This window comes from Perkinsus marinus (assembly GCF_000006405.1).
Source record: "Perkinsus marinus ATCC 50983 genomic scaffold scf_1104296929318, whole genome shotgun sequence".
NCBI lineage: Eukaryota > Perkinsozoa > Perkinsida > Perkinsidae > Perkinsus > Perkinsus marinus.
Window position 1 is genome coordinate 241,236 of NW_003216498.1, and position 14,064 is coordinate 255,299.

General features: G+C 51.6%; 7 protein-coding genes across 7 annotated transcripts in view; 3 read left to right on the forward strand and 4 right to left on the reverse strand.

Moving 5' to 3' along the window:
* The window catches only part of Pmar_PMAR012403 (hypothetical protein), a gene marked incomplete at both ends in the record, with an annotated part of 899 nt that extends 404 nt beyond the window's left edge, over positions 1 to 495 (forward strand). The window contains 3 exons of the mRNA XM_002787582.1: positions 23 to 84; positions 132 to 250; positions 459 to 495. Coding sequence (XP_002787628.1) covers positions 23 to 84; positions 132 to 250; positions 459 to 495 — 218 coding nt within the window. The remainder of the gene's footprint in view (positions 1 to 22; positions 85 to 131; positions 251 to 458) is intronic.
* Positions 496 to 810: 315 nt separating this feature from the next.
* On the reverse strand, positions 811 to 2,187 carry Pmar_PMAR012404 (folylpolyglutamate synthase, putative; the record flags this gene model as incomplete). The annotated part of the gene is made up of 8 exons (XM_002787583.1): positions 811 to 891; positions 925 to 978; positions 1,019 to 1,150; positions 1,255 to 1,424; positions 1,469 to 1,703; positions 1,748 to 1,828; positions 1,998 to 2,055; positions 2,099 to 2,187. The coding sequence occupies 8 exons, from the start codon at positions 2,185 to 2,187 to the stop codon at positions 811 to 813; spliced, it is 900 nt and encodes a 299-aa protein (XP_002787629.1).
* A 2,149-nt stretch (positions 2,188 to 4,336) lies between these two features.
* On the reverse strand, positions 4,337 to 5,587 carry Pmar_PMAR012405 (hypothetical protein; the record flags this gene model as incomplete). The annotated part of the gene is made up of 9 exons (XM_002787584.1): positions 4,337 to 4,411; positions 4,464 to 4,572; positions 4,625 to 4,703; positions 4,748 to 4,847; positions 4,894 to 5,004; positions 5,049 to 5,112; positions 5,166 to 5,264; positions 5,311 to 5,357; positions 5,501 to 5,587. 9 exons carry the CDS (start codon positions 5,585 to 5,587, stop codon positions 4,337 to 4,339), a joined length of 771 nt encoding a protein of 256 aa, XP_002787630.1.
* A 273-nt stretch (positions 5,588 to 5,860) lies between these two features.
* Pmar_PMAR012406 (WD-repeat protein, putative) lies at positions 5,861 to 7,209 on the forward strand. The gene is made up of 3 exons (XM_002787585.1): positions 5,861 to 6,013; positions 6,066 to 6,244; positions 6,330 to 7,209. The coding sequence occupies exons 1-3, from the start codon at positions 5,879 to 5,881 to the stop codon at positions 7,198 to 7,200; spliced, it is 1,185 nt and encodes a 394-aa protein (XP_002787631.1). The 5' UTR covers positions 5,861 to 5,878; the 3' UTR covers positions 7,201 to 7,209.
* Positions 7,210 to 8,695: 1,486 nt separating this feature from the next.
* Pmar_PMAR012407 (Metal tolerance protein C1, putative) lies at positions 8,696 to 9,817 on the forward strand (the record flags this gene model as incomplete). The annotated part of the gene is made up of 1 exon (XM_002787586.1): positions 8,696 to 9,817. The coding sequence occupies one exon, from the start codon at positions 8,696 to 8,698 to the stop codon at positions 9,815 to 9,817; it is 1,122 nt and encodes a 373-aa protein (XP_002787632.1).
* Positions 9,818 to 10,177: 360 nt separating this feature from the next.
* On the reverse strand, positions 10,178 to 13,062 carry Pmar_PMAR012408 (hypothetical protein; the record flags this gene model as incomplete). Its single annotated transcript, XM_002787587.1, has 6 exons — positions 10,178 to 10,255; positions 10,302 to 10,482; positions 10,539 to 10,894; positions 12,273 to 12,448; positions 12,499 to 12,917; positions 12,965 to 13,062. 6 exons carry the CDS (start codon positions 13,060 to 13,062, stop codon positions 10,178 to 10,180), a joined length of 1,308 nt encoding a protein of 435 aa, XP_002787633.1.
* A 531-nt stretch (positions 13,063 to 13,593) lies between these two features.
* Positions 13,594 to 14,044, reverse strand: Pmar_PMAR012409 (Bud site selection protein, putative; the record flags this gene model as incomplete). The annotated part of the gene is made up of 4 exons (XM_002787588.1): positions 13,594 to 13,646; positions 13,692 to 13,771; positions 13,812 to 13,909; positions 13,955 to 14,044. 4 exons carry the CDS (start codon positions 14,042 to 14,044, stop codon positions 13,594 to 13,596), a joined length of 321 nt encoding a protein of 106 aa, XP_002787634.1.
* Positions 14,045 to 14,064: the final 20 nt, after the last annotated feature.

Sequence of the window (14,064 nt, forward strand, 5' to 3'; positions counted from 1 at the left end):
GTGTGCCAGTTTTTAGTGTCAGCAACCAAGGCCGCAGATGTATACAATTCGGCCTGGCAGTTGGCAACCACCAAGCTCGGCCCGGTAAGGGGAGTGCAGTGTCTGCTATGTTTACATGCTCTTTTCCTCAGACGGAGCGTGACATGATCTCAGCAGGAGAGGAGAGTGACCAGAGAGTACTGTACAATGCAACATGTTCATCTACTAGTTCGACAGAAGCAGAGTCGCCTCGGGCGAATAAATCTGCGAGGTGATACACTGTTGTAATGGGGAATTGATACTTTTCCTCAGTGCTGGAATAAATATTCGCTTTTCTCAGCTGAGCTTAGAAGTTTAAATACAAATTCGGGTAGAAGTGTACAGGAACCGTTGAGACTTTCCTCCTCAATTTTCCTCAGAACTTCCACAGATGTGACCTACACATATAGCTGACCATATGCGTATTTTCCTGTTGTCAGTCCTGAAGTAACGGAGGCTGCTGAGGGGCTTGAATGAAGTAACTACTGACCCGTACTGCTGTGCAAACATTTTTCATCTAGGAGAGTGTTTTTGGTTAGATCTGGTGATGCTAAAATAGGGCCTTGTAATTTAGCGGAGCGTAACAGTTGATGAACAAAATAGATATCATGTGAAAGGCGATACGTGTTGTACACAACATAATACAGTGATGGAAATCAATCTTTGATGAATGCCTCATCGAGTAGCAACAGATATTCTCGCACTAAGTAAAGCGAACCGCACACGACCACAAGAGGCGAGTGGTCACCTGCATACGAAGCATGATGTAGAGTGATAGTAATTGTTGGGTCCTCACTCCTGACGCAGCAGCATAGCTCGAGAGCTGTTCGTAGGTCGGCAACGGGTTTGACTTCTGTTGATGGTGGCACACACCTGAGAGTAGAGGTTAACAACACTGCTTAATACCATGTCGTACTGTCGTGCCGCAGTGACGGCTTCCTCTGGGTCAACAGCTTTAACCTGATCACAAGTTTGTACGCCGAGATGAATCTCAATTTACCCAGGGCATCTCAGGAACGTCTCTGAATGTGGTGGGGTAGACGGTGGCGATGGGCACCGAGAACGGCTTCAAAAACAGAGGGAAGAGCTCATGGGGACTCCTACCACCCGATAGGGCCACGATGAAGCGTATCTGATACTTCTACTGTGCAGTTCAATACAGTGCATCAACAGATGGGTAAAACTGATGAACTCGAGATTCCGGAACTCTCACTGTACGGTGCGTTGAGCCACTACCTCAGTGATATCCCTTCGTTGCTCTAGCGTCCGCTGTATGAAGTGTGTCAGAGACCTGAGGCCTTCCTCATTGTGGGCGCCATCGAGTATGATAGGAATAGTCGGGTCGAGTGGGTGATGGGTGAGCTCTTGCCGTCCTCTCAAGGTATGAAGGTATGTCCCTGTATCGCCTGAGGGCCACAGGGGGAGTGTAAATCTCAATAACTCCTTTTACCTGAGTGATTCTGCTGGTGAGTGACACCGAGAGCACTGAGGACCTCATCTTCGAGAGCCGTATAGTGAGCTTTGTAATTGTCACTGTCACCACAGCCTGTCACCACACGCAGGGCCGTGCCGGTCGAGGCACATCTTTCCTTCACGATGTTGAGGCATGACGCATTGAGATAAGCACCAGAAGCTACAGCTGTCGTTGTGTGAGGATTTATGATACCACACTTCGCCGAACATATCTGTAAATCTACCTCTACCCTAACAACGGCAGCGCCTCTCCTACGTCCTCCAGTGTGGGCCCCAAGAACTTCACATGGTCGAGAGCAACTCCTGTCAAGACGGCTACATCGGTTTTGGGAAGGACCTGGATTTGGTGACAGTGTTGAAATATATCTTTGCTTTCCTCAGCTTAGTGCAAGAGTTAACATAAAATTTCGAGTAGAAGTGCACTGAAACCAATGAAAATTTCACACCAATTTCCATGTAGTTGACCATGTGCATATTCCCCTCCCCCATAGTGATCGTAGGCTTACGTTTGTAGCATCATCTCGACCTCCCATGCCGACTTCGATGATGATGAAATCCAGAGGCCTGAGGCCTTCAATAGACAACGACTGAGAATACCTCAGCTCACTTCATCCTCGCGAACCAAGAAAATGCAGCTATGGTGGTCGCCTCGAAGTTCGTCAACCCGACTTCCCCCTTCTTCTGCGCCTCTCTCATTATAAACTTCAATTGCTGTTCATATCTAAGTACACTATGTCAGCAGTGACAACCTCAGTGGTATCACTCCAGAGCCGGCATGATGTCGCCACTTATCGATATTTGATCATTGGGCCATCGCTGGCATGGACTTGTGAACACCCCAACACGGCACGACTGCAGTCTCGCCGCTAACCCCGAGCACACCGTGCCCTTCCCATTGGTGCCTAAGTGTGATGTTCATATCCAACACTTCTTGGCTCAACTGTGTGCGTCAATTGAGCTGAATCGTTGGCCTCGAGATCTAAAACACACTCACCCGTGACATGAACAAATTTCGAGCCCGACGCGGCTAGAGTTTCCAAGGGCTTCCCCACAGCATCCATCACCTACACCACGCCAGAGTGAAGTTAAGATGCGTTTTCAATACTTCATTACTCTACGCATCCTCTGCAGAGATTCAGTGGACTGATCGATGGCCCCTTTACAAAAGTTCGATGCTGCTAAGGCTTCTGTCAGTGGAGGCATGAACAAACTAAAGTCGATTAGTTGAGACTTCCTGCCCGTCACTAAATAGCCCTAACGATGGCTTCTGAATAAGGTATTATGTCGACATGTGTTTTTCGTGAGATGGTTTGTCGTAATTACCGGTTTCGGGGTCTATAGGAACACAACAAAAGATAACTAGTAAGAGACATTCACATAAACCATGGCAGACAGAAGTGGACTGTAGGAGAATACGGGGAAGCAGAAATGCAGAAACGGTAACTGTAAGCGTACAGTTGATCTCTGATATTCGAGTTTCATATTGTGCTCATCGTGACGTTCACCAACCCAGCGTTAAACTGCTCGTCATACATTGGGGCTCAGCAGCGACCAGTGATGAATTCGGCACTCCTCTCCAGTGGAAGAGAGAGTGTAGTATCCCCCCCTATCCAGCGTCACTGTTTATGCGTACACACTTTCAACTGAGCATTCATCCTCGTGATCAGTATTTTGCACTGAGATTCGTACACCGTAGCCATCTTGGCTCAGCTTTGTTAGGTTACCTCAATGCCCAACGACCCCCCAACCCTAGTGGGGGAATATATGCGTTTAGTTTCAACCTTAGCTGCGCTTAGGAGTTTCCTCACACATATACAAGTAGAAAAAGAAGTTGAATATTTCCCGAAAATTTCCTCAGAATTTCCTCTTGAAACCAACATATGTGCTTGACAATGCGCATATGTTTCCGATGATAATATCATCATCAGTAGTAGTAGTAGCATGAACCATTGGTAGAATTCATAGAAGTTATAAAACCTTTCCCATATAGTTCGTATAAATACTGTTGTGACAATTGTGTCGGGTCTGTTCCTCAAGCTGAGTATCATTCAAGCTGTGCTAGGCTAGTATTGCTATTAGCAATTTCGGATAATTCCATATCGACACCCATTAGTAATAGGTAATCATTTGTTAGAAAAGCTAAGTCTCAAGTAATTGTCATTTCCCTACGATTAATGATCTCGAGTTAACCCAGGAGAGTGGACGTAGCCCTGACAAATACCATGTACATATAACGTATACCATCTCTGCTACTCACCTGATATTCCCATAGAGAATTCTTCTGTGCGAGTGCCACAACTTCTCGACAACAGCAGAGATTCCACCGTCGAGCTCGTCGAGCTGTTCATGAGGACTCAGATCCTCAGGGGTCACTTCTGGTACCGAGAGAACGGTTCGAGCATGGCGTGGATCATCGCTTTCCTACTCTGCATAAACAACGGTCATTGCTCTTCCCCCAGAACTGTGTACAAAATAGATTCCACTACTGGAGGGAACCTCCCAAACCGTACGAAGTTTGATTGAGGAATCATACAGGATTTAACGTGAGGTTCTTTCACAGTTATTCCTCTGACCACGAAGAGTCTAAGTGGACTACAGCAGTTATCGATATACAAAATCAGTGTTGGAATATATACTCGTTGTCACCAGCTGACTCCAGCAGTTTCCTCACTGAACATTAACGCTACACAGAAGTTTCCCTATTGCCACCAACACATGTAGTTCACCATGTGCATATTTTCCCACGTCACTGCAATACCCACCGACTGATGAGCTGAAACCCAAGACGAGTGTCACAGACATCAAGTGAGAGCGAACACACAACAACATGGTTTTAGTAATATATTTATTTCGAATACTTAGCGTTTTTCAAGCGTTCGTTATATCTCAACCGTGTTTGGCAAGGTACACCACCTTGCACCTGCGAAGAAAAATACCCCCTGCGGGGATCGAACCTGCGACCTTCCGCTTACTGTCAGGAACGTATCCTCATTTACACCAGTTGGACTGAGACGAAGACTCTTTCCCCTTATATTGTCCTTGATCGACCTCACATTCTCCTCATACGTCACGTCCATATACCTACAACACCATATACTCCGCGAACTCATACCGAAACCATGTCCCTCTCTACTCTCGATAAGAAGTAATTCCTCCATGGAAATCGCATCTAGGCAGGCCGTTTCGAGCCTTCACAGTGGCGAACGGGCAACCTAAAGAGATTCTCCCCGACTTGAAATAATTTCCAACAACATACCCGCAGTGCTCGCCATGGGACGGGGTGCATTAGGATCCTTTAGTCTGCTCTTAGCAAAGGGATCTCCGTCAGCGCTACCGTACCAACCACCGATGGTCTCCTATACACACAACAGTGATGATGATAAGAGTGGCCCTTCAGAGTACCCGGTAGATGCTCTTAGGAGTAGCAGATGAGTCGAGGAAGGGCACTTTGCTACCACTCCTGTCAAAACTCATAGGAATCTTCACAACTTGGGCACCAGGCACAGGTCGACCCTAGACACTCAATAGAAAAGTCGTGACCTCTTTCATACGTCTACTTGGGAATTCTTCCCTGTGCGGCGGACGGCCATCCAATCCTCGAAATCGACCATGTACATAGACCTGTGAAAATACTATCAATGCCCACCACCAAGGTCGCCTCGGGTTAAACTCACGTAAGAAGATTCTTCCGAATGGTGGCTGCATCCATGCCCTGCGACCTCGCTCTACCGCACCTGGAGGAAGCTGTCGAGATGGACGAAGGCGACCCTCTCCTGCGTCGGTCAAAGACACTACACATATCAACAACGAGGAGCTTACTGATGCTCTCCACTGCCACCAACGTGACGACCACTTCGACTAGCCACCTATGGAAGGACACATTAGGACTACTACGGACCATCTGGACACACCCCTTCAGCTCGACGTCCACCCCTCCTAGTCTTCCTAGGCTGACAGTGCCTACTGAGGCAACTTCCCCCCAAGGCATCCATGGTAGAAACACTACTACCTGCAAGGTGATCCTTCCCGAGTTGGACTGACGACGTGGACCATTAAAAGACAGCACTGGTGAAGAGACAAAAGACTCCATCCCCATATGGTTACCTCTAGACACCCCAAGCTGACGTTAAGGAATTGACGCCATTGACGCTCGCGTGCTGTTGAATGTGGGAAATGTCTCTTTTGGTAGGCGCGCAGTCTTCAGTCTTGCTATCTTGCTATTTACGCAAGTCTCACTCTTTGGTCGGTGACACTCAATGAAGTGTCCCCACTTTCTATTCGGTGATACTCGGTGGAGTGTCCCCACTTTTTGCCATGCACAGCCGTCACACTCCGAATTGATTTCCTTTCCCAAGAATAACATCTCCTCAGCGTTATCATTCATAATATGGCAACAGAGCCGCTACCACTCGAGGGAAGGACGGTGGCCCTAGTCAGTGCAGGCACCTACGATGGTGCCTTACTTGGCGTGGACGTGCGTAAGATGGAGGTGGACGGCGAGGAAGGCTACGAGCTGAAGCAGGTAGTAGCAGTACTGGCCACGTGATGGCCGCAGTAGCTTCTTCTTTGTGAAGGTCTTCGGTTTCGCTTCCCACTTGGGTGCGGTCAAGGTATGCTGTGCGGGTAAGGGAGGACTGCTGGCCACTGGTGGCACTGATGAGGCTATACGTTTATACGACACCACCAAACGCCAGGCTAAGGGCTCCTTAGATGTCCACGAGAGTAGCGTTACCGCTCTCGCTGCTACTCCTAGGTAGGCTTATAGCATTGGGGGTCATACCACACCTCGGCCACTTCGTATCCGGATCGGGTCGAAGCCATCCTCGTTTCCTTTTCAGCGGTCAATGCATCCTATCTGGCGGAGCCGACGGTAAAATATCTCTCACACGTCTATCGGACTGTCGAGTACTGAAGTCCTTCCGAGCTCACTCGGAGGGAGGGGTCGAGGCGATCGCCATCCACCCTAGTGGGCGCTTGGCCCTCTCTGCTGGAGCTGGCGAGCTCAGAATGTGGGACCTCACTAGGGGCACCTGTGCTGCTGTTAGTAAATTCACGGAGGCTATTCGAGACGTGAAGTGGGTCACTCTGGGAGAGGGCAAGGAAGGATACGCTATCATGATGAACAGAAAGATTCAAGTCTTGTCCGTTTCCGACCACCCAGGTGGGGAGGGCTCCTCCCTTCCTGCGCCATACGAAAGCGACGCTTTGCTCTCGAGCATGTGTTTCGTCGACGGTCGCCTCATCGTGGGAAAGGCCAACGGGTGTCTGGTCGTCCTCAGAGTCGCCTCCAATGGGGACCTAGTAGAGGAAAGTACGGTTGATCCTGCTGATGGAGACGATGATGACGAGGAGGAGGAGTCCAGCTTTGCACACGGTAGTCGTGTAAAAGGGGTGATGGTTGCCGTGGATGAGGAGGATCTCACTCTGGTCGTCACAGTGTGCTCCGATGGTCGGTTTATATTATGGCAGCTGGCTGCTGGTGAGCTCGCTGGTGTTGCTAGTGTTGATAGCGGCTGTCGTATCACCTCGGCCTGTACGGAGATGCTCACGGCCGACTCTGTTGCCGATAAGGTTGATGGGGGGAAGGCTGGCGGGCATCACCGACGCAAACGTCGGGGTAAGGTCGATAGTAACGAGGAAGAGTCGCCGGCCCTGGAGGAGCCGAAGAAAGAGAAGAAGAAATCTACGAAGCGCGTGAAGTTCGCGTAGGAGGAGTTGGCTGGTCCACAAACGTACCAAGTTTACTGCTACTTCCTGATGGTGTTGAGTTGGGGAAGGGCCACATTCGCGTTTGGTCTAGCATTACAGCAACACTGGAGAGGTCCTATGGGAGGAAGAGGGCCTTCTGCTTTACTCTCGGGGGAGCCTATGGGGTCTATGCTTGCAGCCCCTCCTCCCTAGACAAGCGCAGGGCACTCTTCGAGCGAGACCTGAAGGGGATAGGCTAATAGGCATTCGGCCGTGTGTGGTAGAGTGTGGGTATATCAGGAAGGTGATGTTGTGGCTGTCACCATCATCACCCCAGTGTGACGGCCACAGGTACGTGTAGCTTCCCCCCTAGATCTACGTTGTGTTGCTCCGCTGCGACCTTCTGGCCTCTCTCGGTTACTTCGACTACCGTTCCGCCCGACCAGGACCTGTCCTCGTCGGCGCTGCGCAGGGATATCAAAGCCTTCTTCTGTGGCTTTCATACTGTCGTCTAGTTTGGCCTTCCAATGGTTTGCCTGAAGCCTTCCTTGTGGGGAGGGGCTCAGAGGTTGGGTAAAGGTATTAGAATATTCAAGTCGCGATGTTCGTTGTTCTATTGGAGGGCTAGAGTCTACAAGTCGCATTAATGTACTCCGTACCACTCCTCGAGCACTTCGTGGGATATATGGGCTATGGTCAGAGGAAGCAACTGCAGCCAATGTCGATGAAGACCGATAGTAGTAAAATAACAGGCGGGTCTCGGAGAAGAGCTGTAGCCACATCGGGAGGGTAGCCAGATTAGTCGTCCTTTGGAACCGGCATGATCGATGTTATCGATTCTAGCAAGGCCTGATTTCTATGAAGTCAGGTCGTGACATCTGATCATGTTTTCGTGTTTATCAATTTCAATATCAGCGACTTTTGTTCATCTAGAAACTAAATCAATGCTCTATGGACGAGTTTCTGGAGGGAGCACGCAACACGCCGTAGTGATGAATATAAAATTTCGAAATTTGCCCGTCCCGTGTCGATGAGCCTATCCCGAAATTCGGTCGTATTTGTATTGCCACAGAATTCATTTCCTAATGTTTGCTGCGTTTCCGCTACTACGACCGGCGTTGGACGGCTTTAGTCTTCAGCCGTTCGTGCGGTGCGTCGGATCTTCAACACGGTGTGGTAGTATGAAAACACTGGTCCGCTTTCATAATACCCAAGCCTTCGTCACTCCCCTAAATGGGGGGCCCATGAGTAAGGAGGATGCCAAAGCTGAGAGGGCGTGCTCCAGAGTCACCTGGGTCGGCCTGGCGAGCAACGTTGGCTTAGTACTTTCAAATTGGGGGCCGGCATCAGTAGTGGTAGCGCCTCGCTAGTGGCCGATGCGTTCCATTCCATTTCGGATCTCCTCAGCGACTTCGTCACTCTTGGTGCTGTGAAATTGTCTCGTCGTCCACCGGACAAGGACTACCCATATGGGTATGGTAGGTTCGAGGCGTTGGGTTCCCTCGTAGTAGGAGGGATGGTCTGCCTGGCAGCAGCTGGAATAGGCATGCATGCTATGGAGCTCATCATGGCCATTGGCGTACCACACCTCGGTGAAGTTGGCGGTACTCTTGGGGCTGCACTCTCTGCTGCCGCTGAGCATGGCGCTGCTGAGGCCGCTCAGTTGGGCGAGATCAGTAACTACCCTCTGGCTTTATCAGCTGTTATATCTTCTATAGTGATAAAGGAAGGCCTCTTTCGATGGACCGCCAATGTAGGGAAGGAGGCCAACTCCTCAGTGGTGGTCGCCAATGCCTACCATCACCGCTCGGATGCCCTCTCCTCGATCGTAGCCCTTGTGGGCATCTCGCTGTCGAGCCTGACGAGCCTCGCTGACCCCATGGCCGGCCTGGTCGTGGCTGCCATGGTCGGTAAGGTAGGGGTCTCTCTAACCTGGGATGCTGTGGTGGAGCTTCTCGACAGACGTGTGGCCCATGAGGGCATCCTTAATGACGTTCGAAAAGTCGCCCTGTCGTCCTCCCCGGACATCATTGACATACGCCACCTCCGTGCCAGGAGAGCCGGCCCTTATATGATGGTGGACCTCCAGATGCTGGTCCCCGAGTCTATGACCGTCTCGGCAGCTTATCAGGCGGCCCTTACCCTACGGAAGGCGGTCATTCAGGCTGACCCTCGAATTGCAGAAATGATGGTAAATCTGGCCCCAGCTACAACGGAGGAGATCTCACGTGAGGAGGTGGGGTCGGAGCAAGAGGCCGAGTCCAGGAGTCTGTCAGCGTCCAGGATTGAAAAGGAAGTTCGATCCAGACTGGCAGGGTACCTCCCCGTGAGGGAAGTTATTGTACATTTTTCGAATACTGGAGACTCCGACGTTTCCGCCCGAGCGGACATCTCTATAGGCTTGCAGTCTACTACGACCTCAACCACTCGGCATCTCAACGGCTTGGCAGATGCTCGAGAGGCTGCTGATGATGTTAGGGAGAGGTTAGTTGGAGTGAAGGGATTGGACTCAGCTGCTGTGAATGTCCGATTGGACCTCGGCGATGGATGTTCTATGCTGATGCAGCAGAACTCAAGACTTTCACGACGGTCCAGTCGCGAGCAAAATCATCATACAGTGGAAAGTCGCTGCCAGTAAAGTTGCTACCATTTGTTTTCACTTGATGAGGTTGGGTTGGGTTCATTGCCAGGAGCTCATGGGGTAATCTTCAGCATTCGCGCTGAAAGGCCGTGGGTTATGCGAGCTATGTGTCATTGTTCTACGTCACAATGGCGTGAACTCAGCCTTGACCTGTTCTCTGATTTTTCGCTGCTCGGAACACGTAGGACGAAATTCATATCAGCATCTTAGGTATTGGTTCGCTAGAGGAGAGATAGTAGAAGGGCTTTTCGATTTAAACTCAGCAAAGTATTTACGTCGAATACGTCACGCGCCACGAAATTAACTTCAGAACAACGGGCATGAGGGTCCACAGAAACATGAAATACTGCTGTAACCTCAAAAGCTCTCGTTACGAAGTCTAAGCCAGTCCCAATCCTGCTTATCCTGGTCATCCTCAACACGCCAGGAATATTCCTAAAAATCAACCCTCGGTCATCAGGAGTAAGCAGCAAGAACCTACGTCGAGATCCATTCTCCTCAGCTGCTCCTCACTAGGCTTCTCCCCTTCGCTGGACTCAGGCAGAGGCCCTTGCTCAGTGAGCTCCGAACCCCAGAGGTCACCACACATATCGACCAGCCGTTCGTAGTTGTAGGGCGAGAAAGGATACCGTGGACCAGTGCGGGCCAATATCTTCGGGAATCTACACAGACAAATCTTGCTAATCTTGCACACACTTGCATTTCCTCAATTTTTTACTGTGCATAGTTGGTGTTCTCGTCCAGTGTAGTTGTCCTTTTGATGAGATCGAGCATCCACTGTATGTCCTCTACCGTAACAGGGTGAACTGTTCGTAAGGCTTGGTTGACCGTTTTGGTCAGCGGAATCGATTTGGGCAATTTCAGTGGCACGGCATCAACCAGTGTAGCCACGTCAGAGCCGGTGAAAACTCGCTTATTCTCGACGCACCTGAGGTTGTAGACAGGAAGATACGAAGTAGGTCCGGAAATGTACCATCGAGCCCAGGGCCTGAGGACGTTGACGCCGAAAGCATCGCTACTGATGACTCGGCGTTCCATGAGGGCTGCTGGTTGGTTGAACTTCCGCATGAGAACCTGAGGGCAGCAGTACTTAGAGGGGACCGAGGGGGGAGGAGGGGACGGACCTGCCGCAGGCCCACCATCACTCTTAATTGCCGCATCTCACTCCATACTGGTGATGCGCTCATCACTGGATTACTGAGGCCGCGGGTTCGATCCCGGCAGAATGCATTTTTCCACTCAACGCGACTAATGGAAATTGTGAGTGAACACGAGTAGAGAAGATGAGTGACCATGATGCAAGGCGAGCCTCAAAACATAACCCGACGACTCCGGTGGTTATGGGCTCCTGGCAGTCGGAGCACAGATCCTGAGCCGTAGACTATGGCATTAAGAACAAGCCATATGTTGAATACCCTAGGACACTTCCAACCTTCTGCATAACAGGACATCACCGACACCCTCGCCACTGCCCCAATCATGCTCAACTGTCATCGACAAGAGCCGTGGAGCATCTTCAGCGGTGCCTCGTACCTTCCCCACAGCTTCACGACATTCAGAGACACTCAAAACGGCACTGAAACTGGCAGTGGTGACCCCTTGGTGGCCCCTGTCTAGCCGACCTCCGGGCTACCCCTTGAACACCAAAGTGCACTTACCGAGCCGCTAGCTTTGGACGTGGCCGTCGAGGGCTCGAGACCGACGAGTAACCATTCATAACGGGCAGAGACAAACCTAGGCACTGCCTAGCAGGCAGGTCCTGCCCGCTGAAGGGCAACACGACGACACCTTTGATTGTTACTGGAAATTTCATGGTCCATGTTGGGAGGGGTCAGCAAGGAATGGATGGGCAGCAGCTGTCCGAGCCGATAGACGCTCCGCCGTGGATAGTGCCAATAGGGACGTTAGGAAGGCAGGACCATGCCTGAGGGGCACCAAGGGTACGACGACGATGAGAAGGAGACCACCAACATACTACCGCCAACTTCCGAGGGGCAGTCCTGGGTGCCTTGGGTCATTGATTATACGATGTAGATCCGTAACCTGAGCACGCAGCCTTACAACGTGGCTCGAGGGGACCTCACTACCACTTCCCTCTGCCGTCGTGCTATCTTCAATGGGTCCTTGCCCGGCACAGCGAACAGGCCTCCTTGAGGGTATGTCACATAGGCTTCCTCTGCGACCCTAGACCCTCGTAGGCCCTCCCCAGGTTGAAGATAAGCTCGACAATGGTAGGACCTAGGCCAGGGTCATGAGGTCGACTCGGGTCGGGCGTCCCTGCCGTACAGCCATAGCGGGGCCATTGTGATCCACTCCAACACCATAGCGCCCAGGGCCCACATATCCAGCTTCCAAGCATCAACCATGGAGGCCCCCCTACTCCTATCTAGGGCCTCAGGAGGCATATACCTACAGCTGTGTGGAGGGAAGGGGCAGTACAAAGGCATCTCACGGACTCTAGAGTAGCAGCCGGCGCCTCCAACAGGGAATCCTCGAGGCCTGGCCTCACCGCTGAGCCGAGGTCGATGAGCGTCACTCTAGGACCAGTCGGCGAGACCTCCAGCATGACATTGTCCGGCTTGATGTCCCCGTGTATGTACCCGCACGCGGTGAGCTCAAGGAGGCCCTCTGAGGGGAGGAAGATGTCGTTGGAGTGGTATGTGCTGCTCCTATTCTACGTAGAATTTGCCTGAGGACTTTCTGAATGAAAATGCAGCCGAAGTCGTCCTTGTTCGCCGCGAGTCGCTGGAAGACCCTCGTGGGCCTCACGGAGTAGATGCGTTTTCCCCCTATAAACTCTCCATGCAGGCTCATGAAGGCTCGGCCGATCGGGACCCCAGGGGCCAAGTCGAGGACCAGCCAGATGACCCTCTTCCTTTCTGCCACTTCCCTCAAGGCACACACACGTCTTGGTGCCTTCCCCAGAGCCCTCAGTACAGCGATTTCCCTCAAAGCCGATTCGTAGTCCCCTTGGGCCTTGGAGCCCTCCAGACGATCAGTAACAGCATAGGCAGGCCCCTCTTTTTCTACACGCTTCACCGCTACTGCCGCACCAGAGGCCCGACACACTCCTCGGAAGACAGTAGCACACCCTCCTCTGAACGAAGAACGATAAGGAGGCCCCTAAGGGACGGCCCTGCTTACCGGCCCAACTCCTCCACTATAGTGTAACCTGGTGGCCCTATACTAGGATTTTCAGAAGGCCTCCTACGACTCCTATGACCAACAGAGGAGACCACCATCGGACTCAAGGCCCTCCGGGATACGTCCGCCTGATCGAAGGCCTCCCAGACCGACCCAACCGAGAACTCGCCAGTGTGGGAGAGAATATGCACATGTTTAACTACATTTGTTGGTGACAACACGAAAATTTTGAGGAAATTTTGGGAAATTTCTCATTGGTTTATGTTCATGTCTACCCGAATTCTATAGTGGGGAAACTGCTGAGCTCAGCAGGGGCAAGCAAACATCTAATCCAACACGGGTACTCACTGCGGCCATCCAAGTCCTCCCCCTTGGGGGGCCTCCTCCCTCACTATGTCTACAGATGCCACTACGCACGCCAGCGTTCAGCGAGGGACGGAGCCCGGCCCTGTAGGGATCCTTCACAACAGGGGTAGGGGCCGACGGCCACCCTCTGGTGGTGTCCCCAGTTAACCGCAGCTCACGAAAGTTGAGCCCTCGAGAATTCATCTGTCCAGCATTCGTCGCCCCTGCTAATTTGACATAACTCAACAAGTCCACAGACGAGGAACGTTGACGTATAATACACATCAGACCCGGCCGTATCCGACCGCTGCTTCAGCGACTTCCTGCGTGTGAGGCTCTGAGGAAGAGGGGCAATCCCAAAGCCCCAAGGGTCTGGTAGTACCATCCAGGGCCTGCTTTAATCTCCGTCGATGCTTGGGTGTCTTGAAGTGGGCCACCAAGGCGATGTCGTTGATGAAGTACCTCAGGGGAGATGCAAGCCCAAACACTACGATAGGCTCACTTAGCACAAGACACACAGTAGTGCTGTCCTCGGCCGGGGAGGTCCTCATCAACTGGCATGGTAGAGAACTTCTCTGGGGCCTTCAAGTCGTCGTGAATCTGATGGAAAAAGCGTAAAATAGCAAAGCAGCAAGTGGCGGTAACCTGATCGACATCCCTCGTGTGCCTCTTAGCCTTCACTATACCTCCCCTGGTGTTATTAGCATTCTTCTTACGACGTTTTTGGATCCCCATTTTACCTCTACTACAAACAC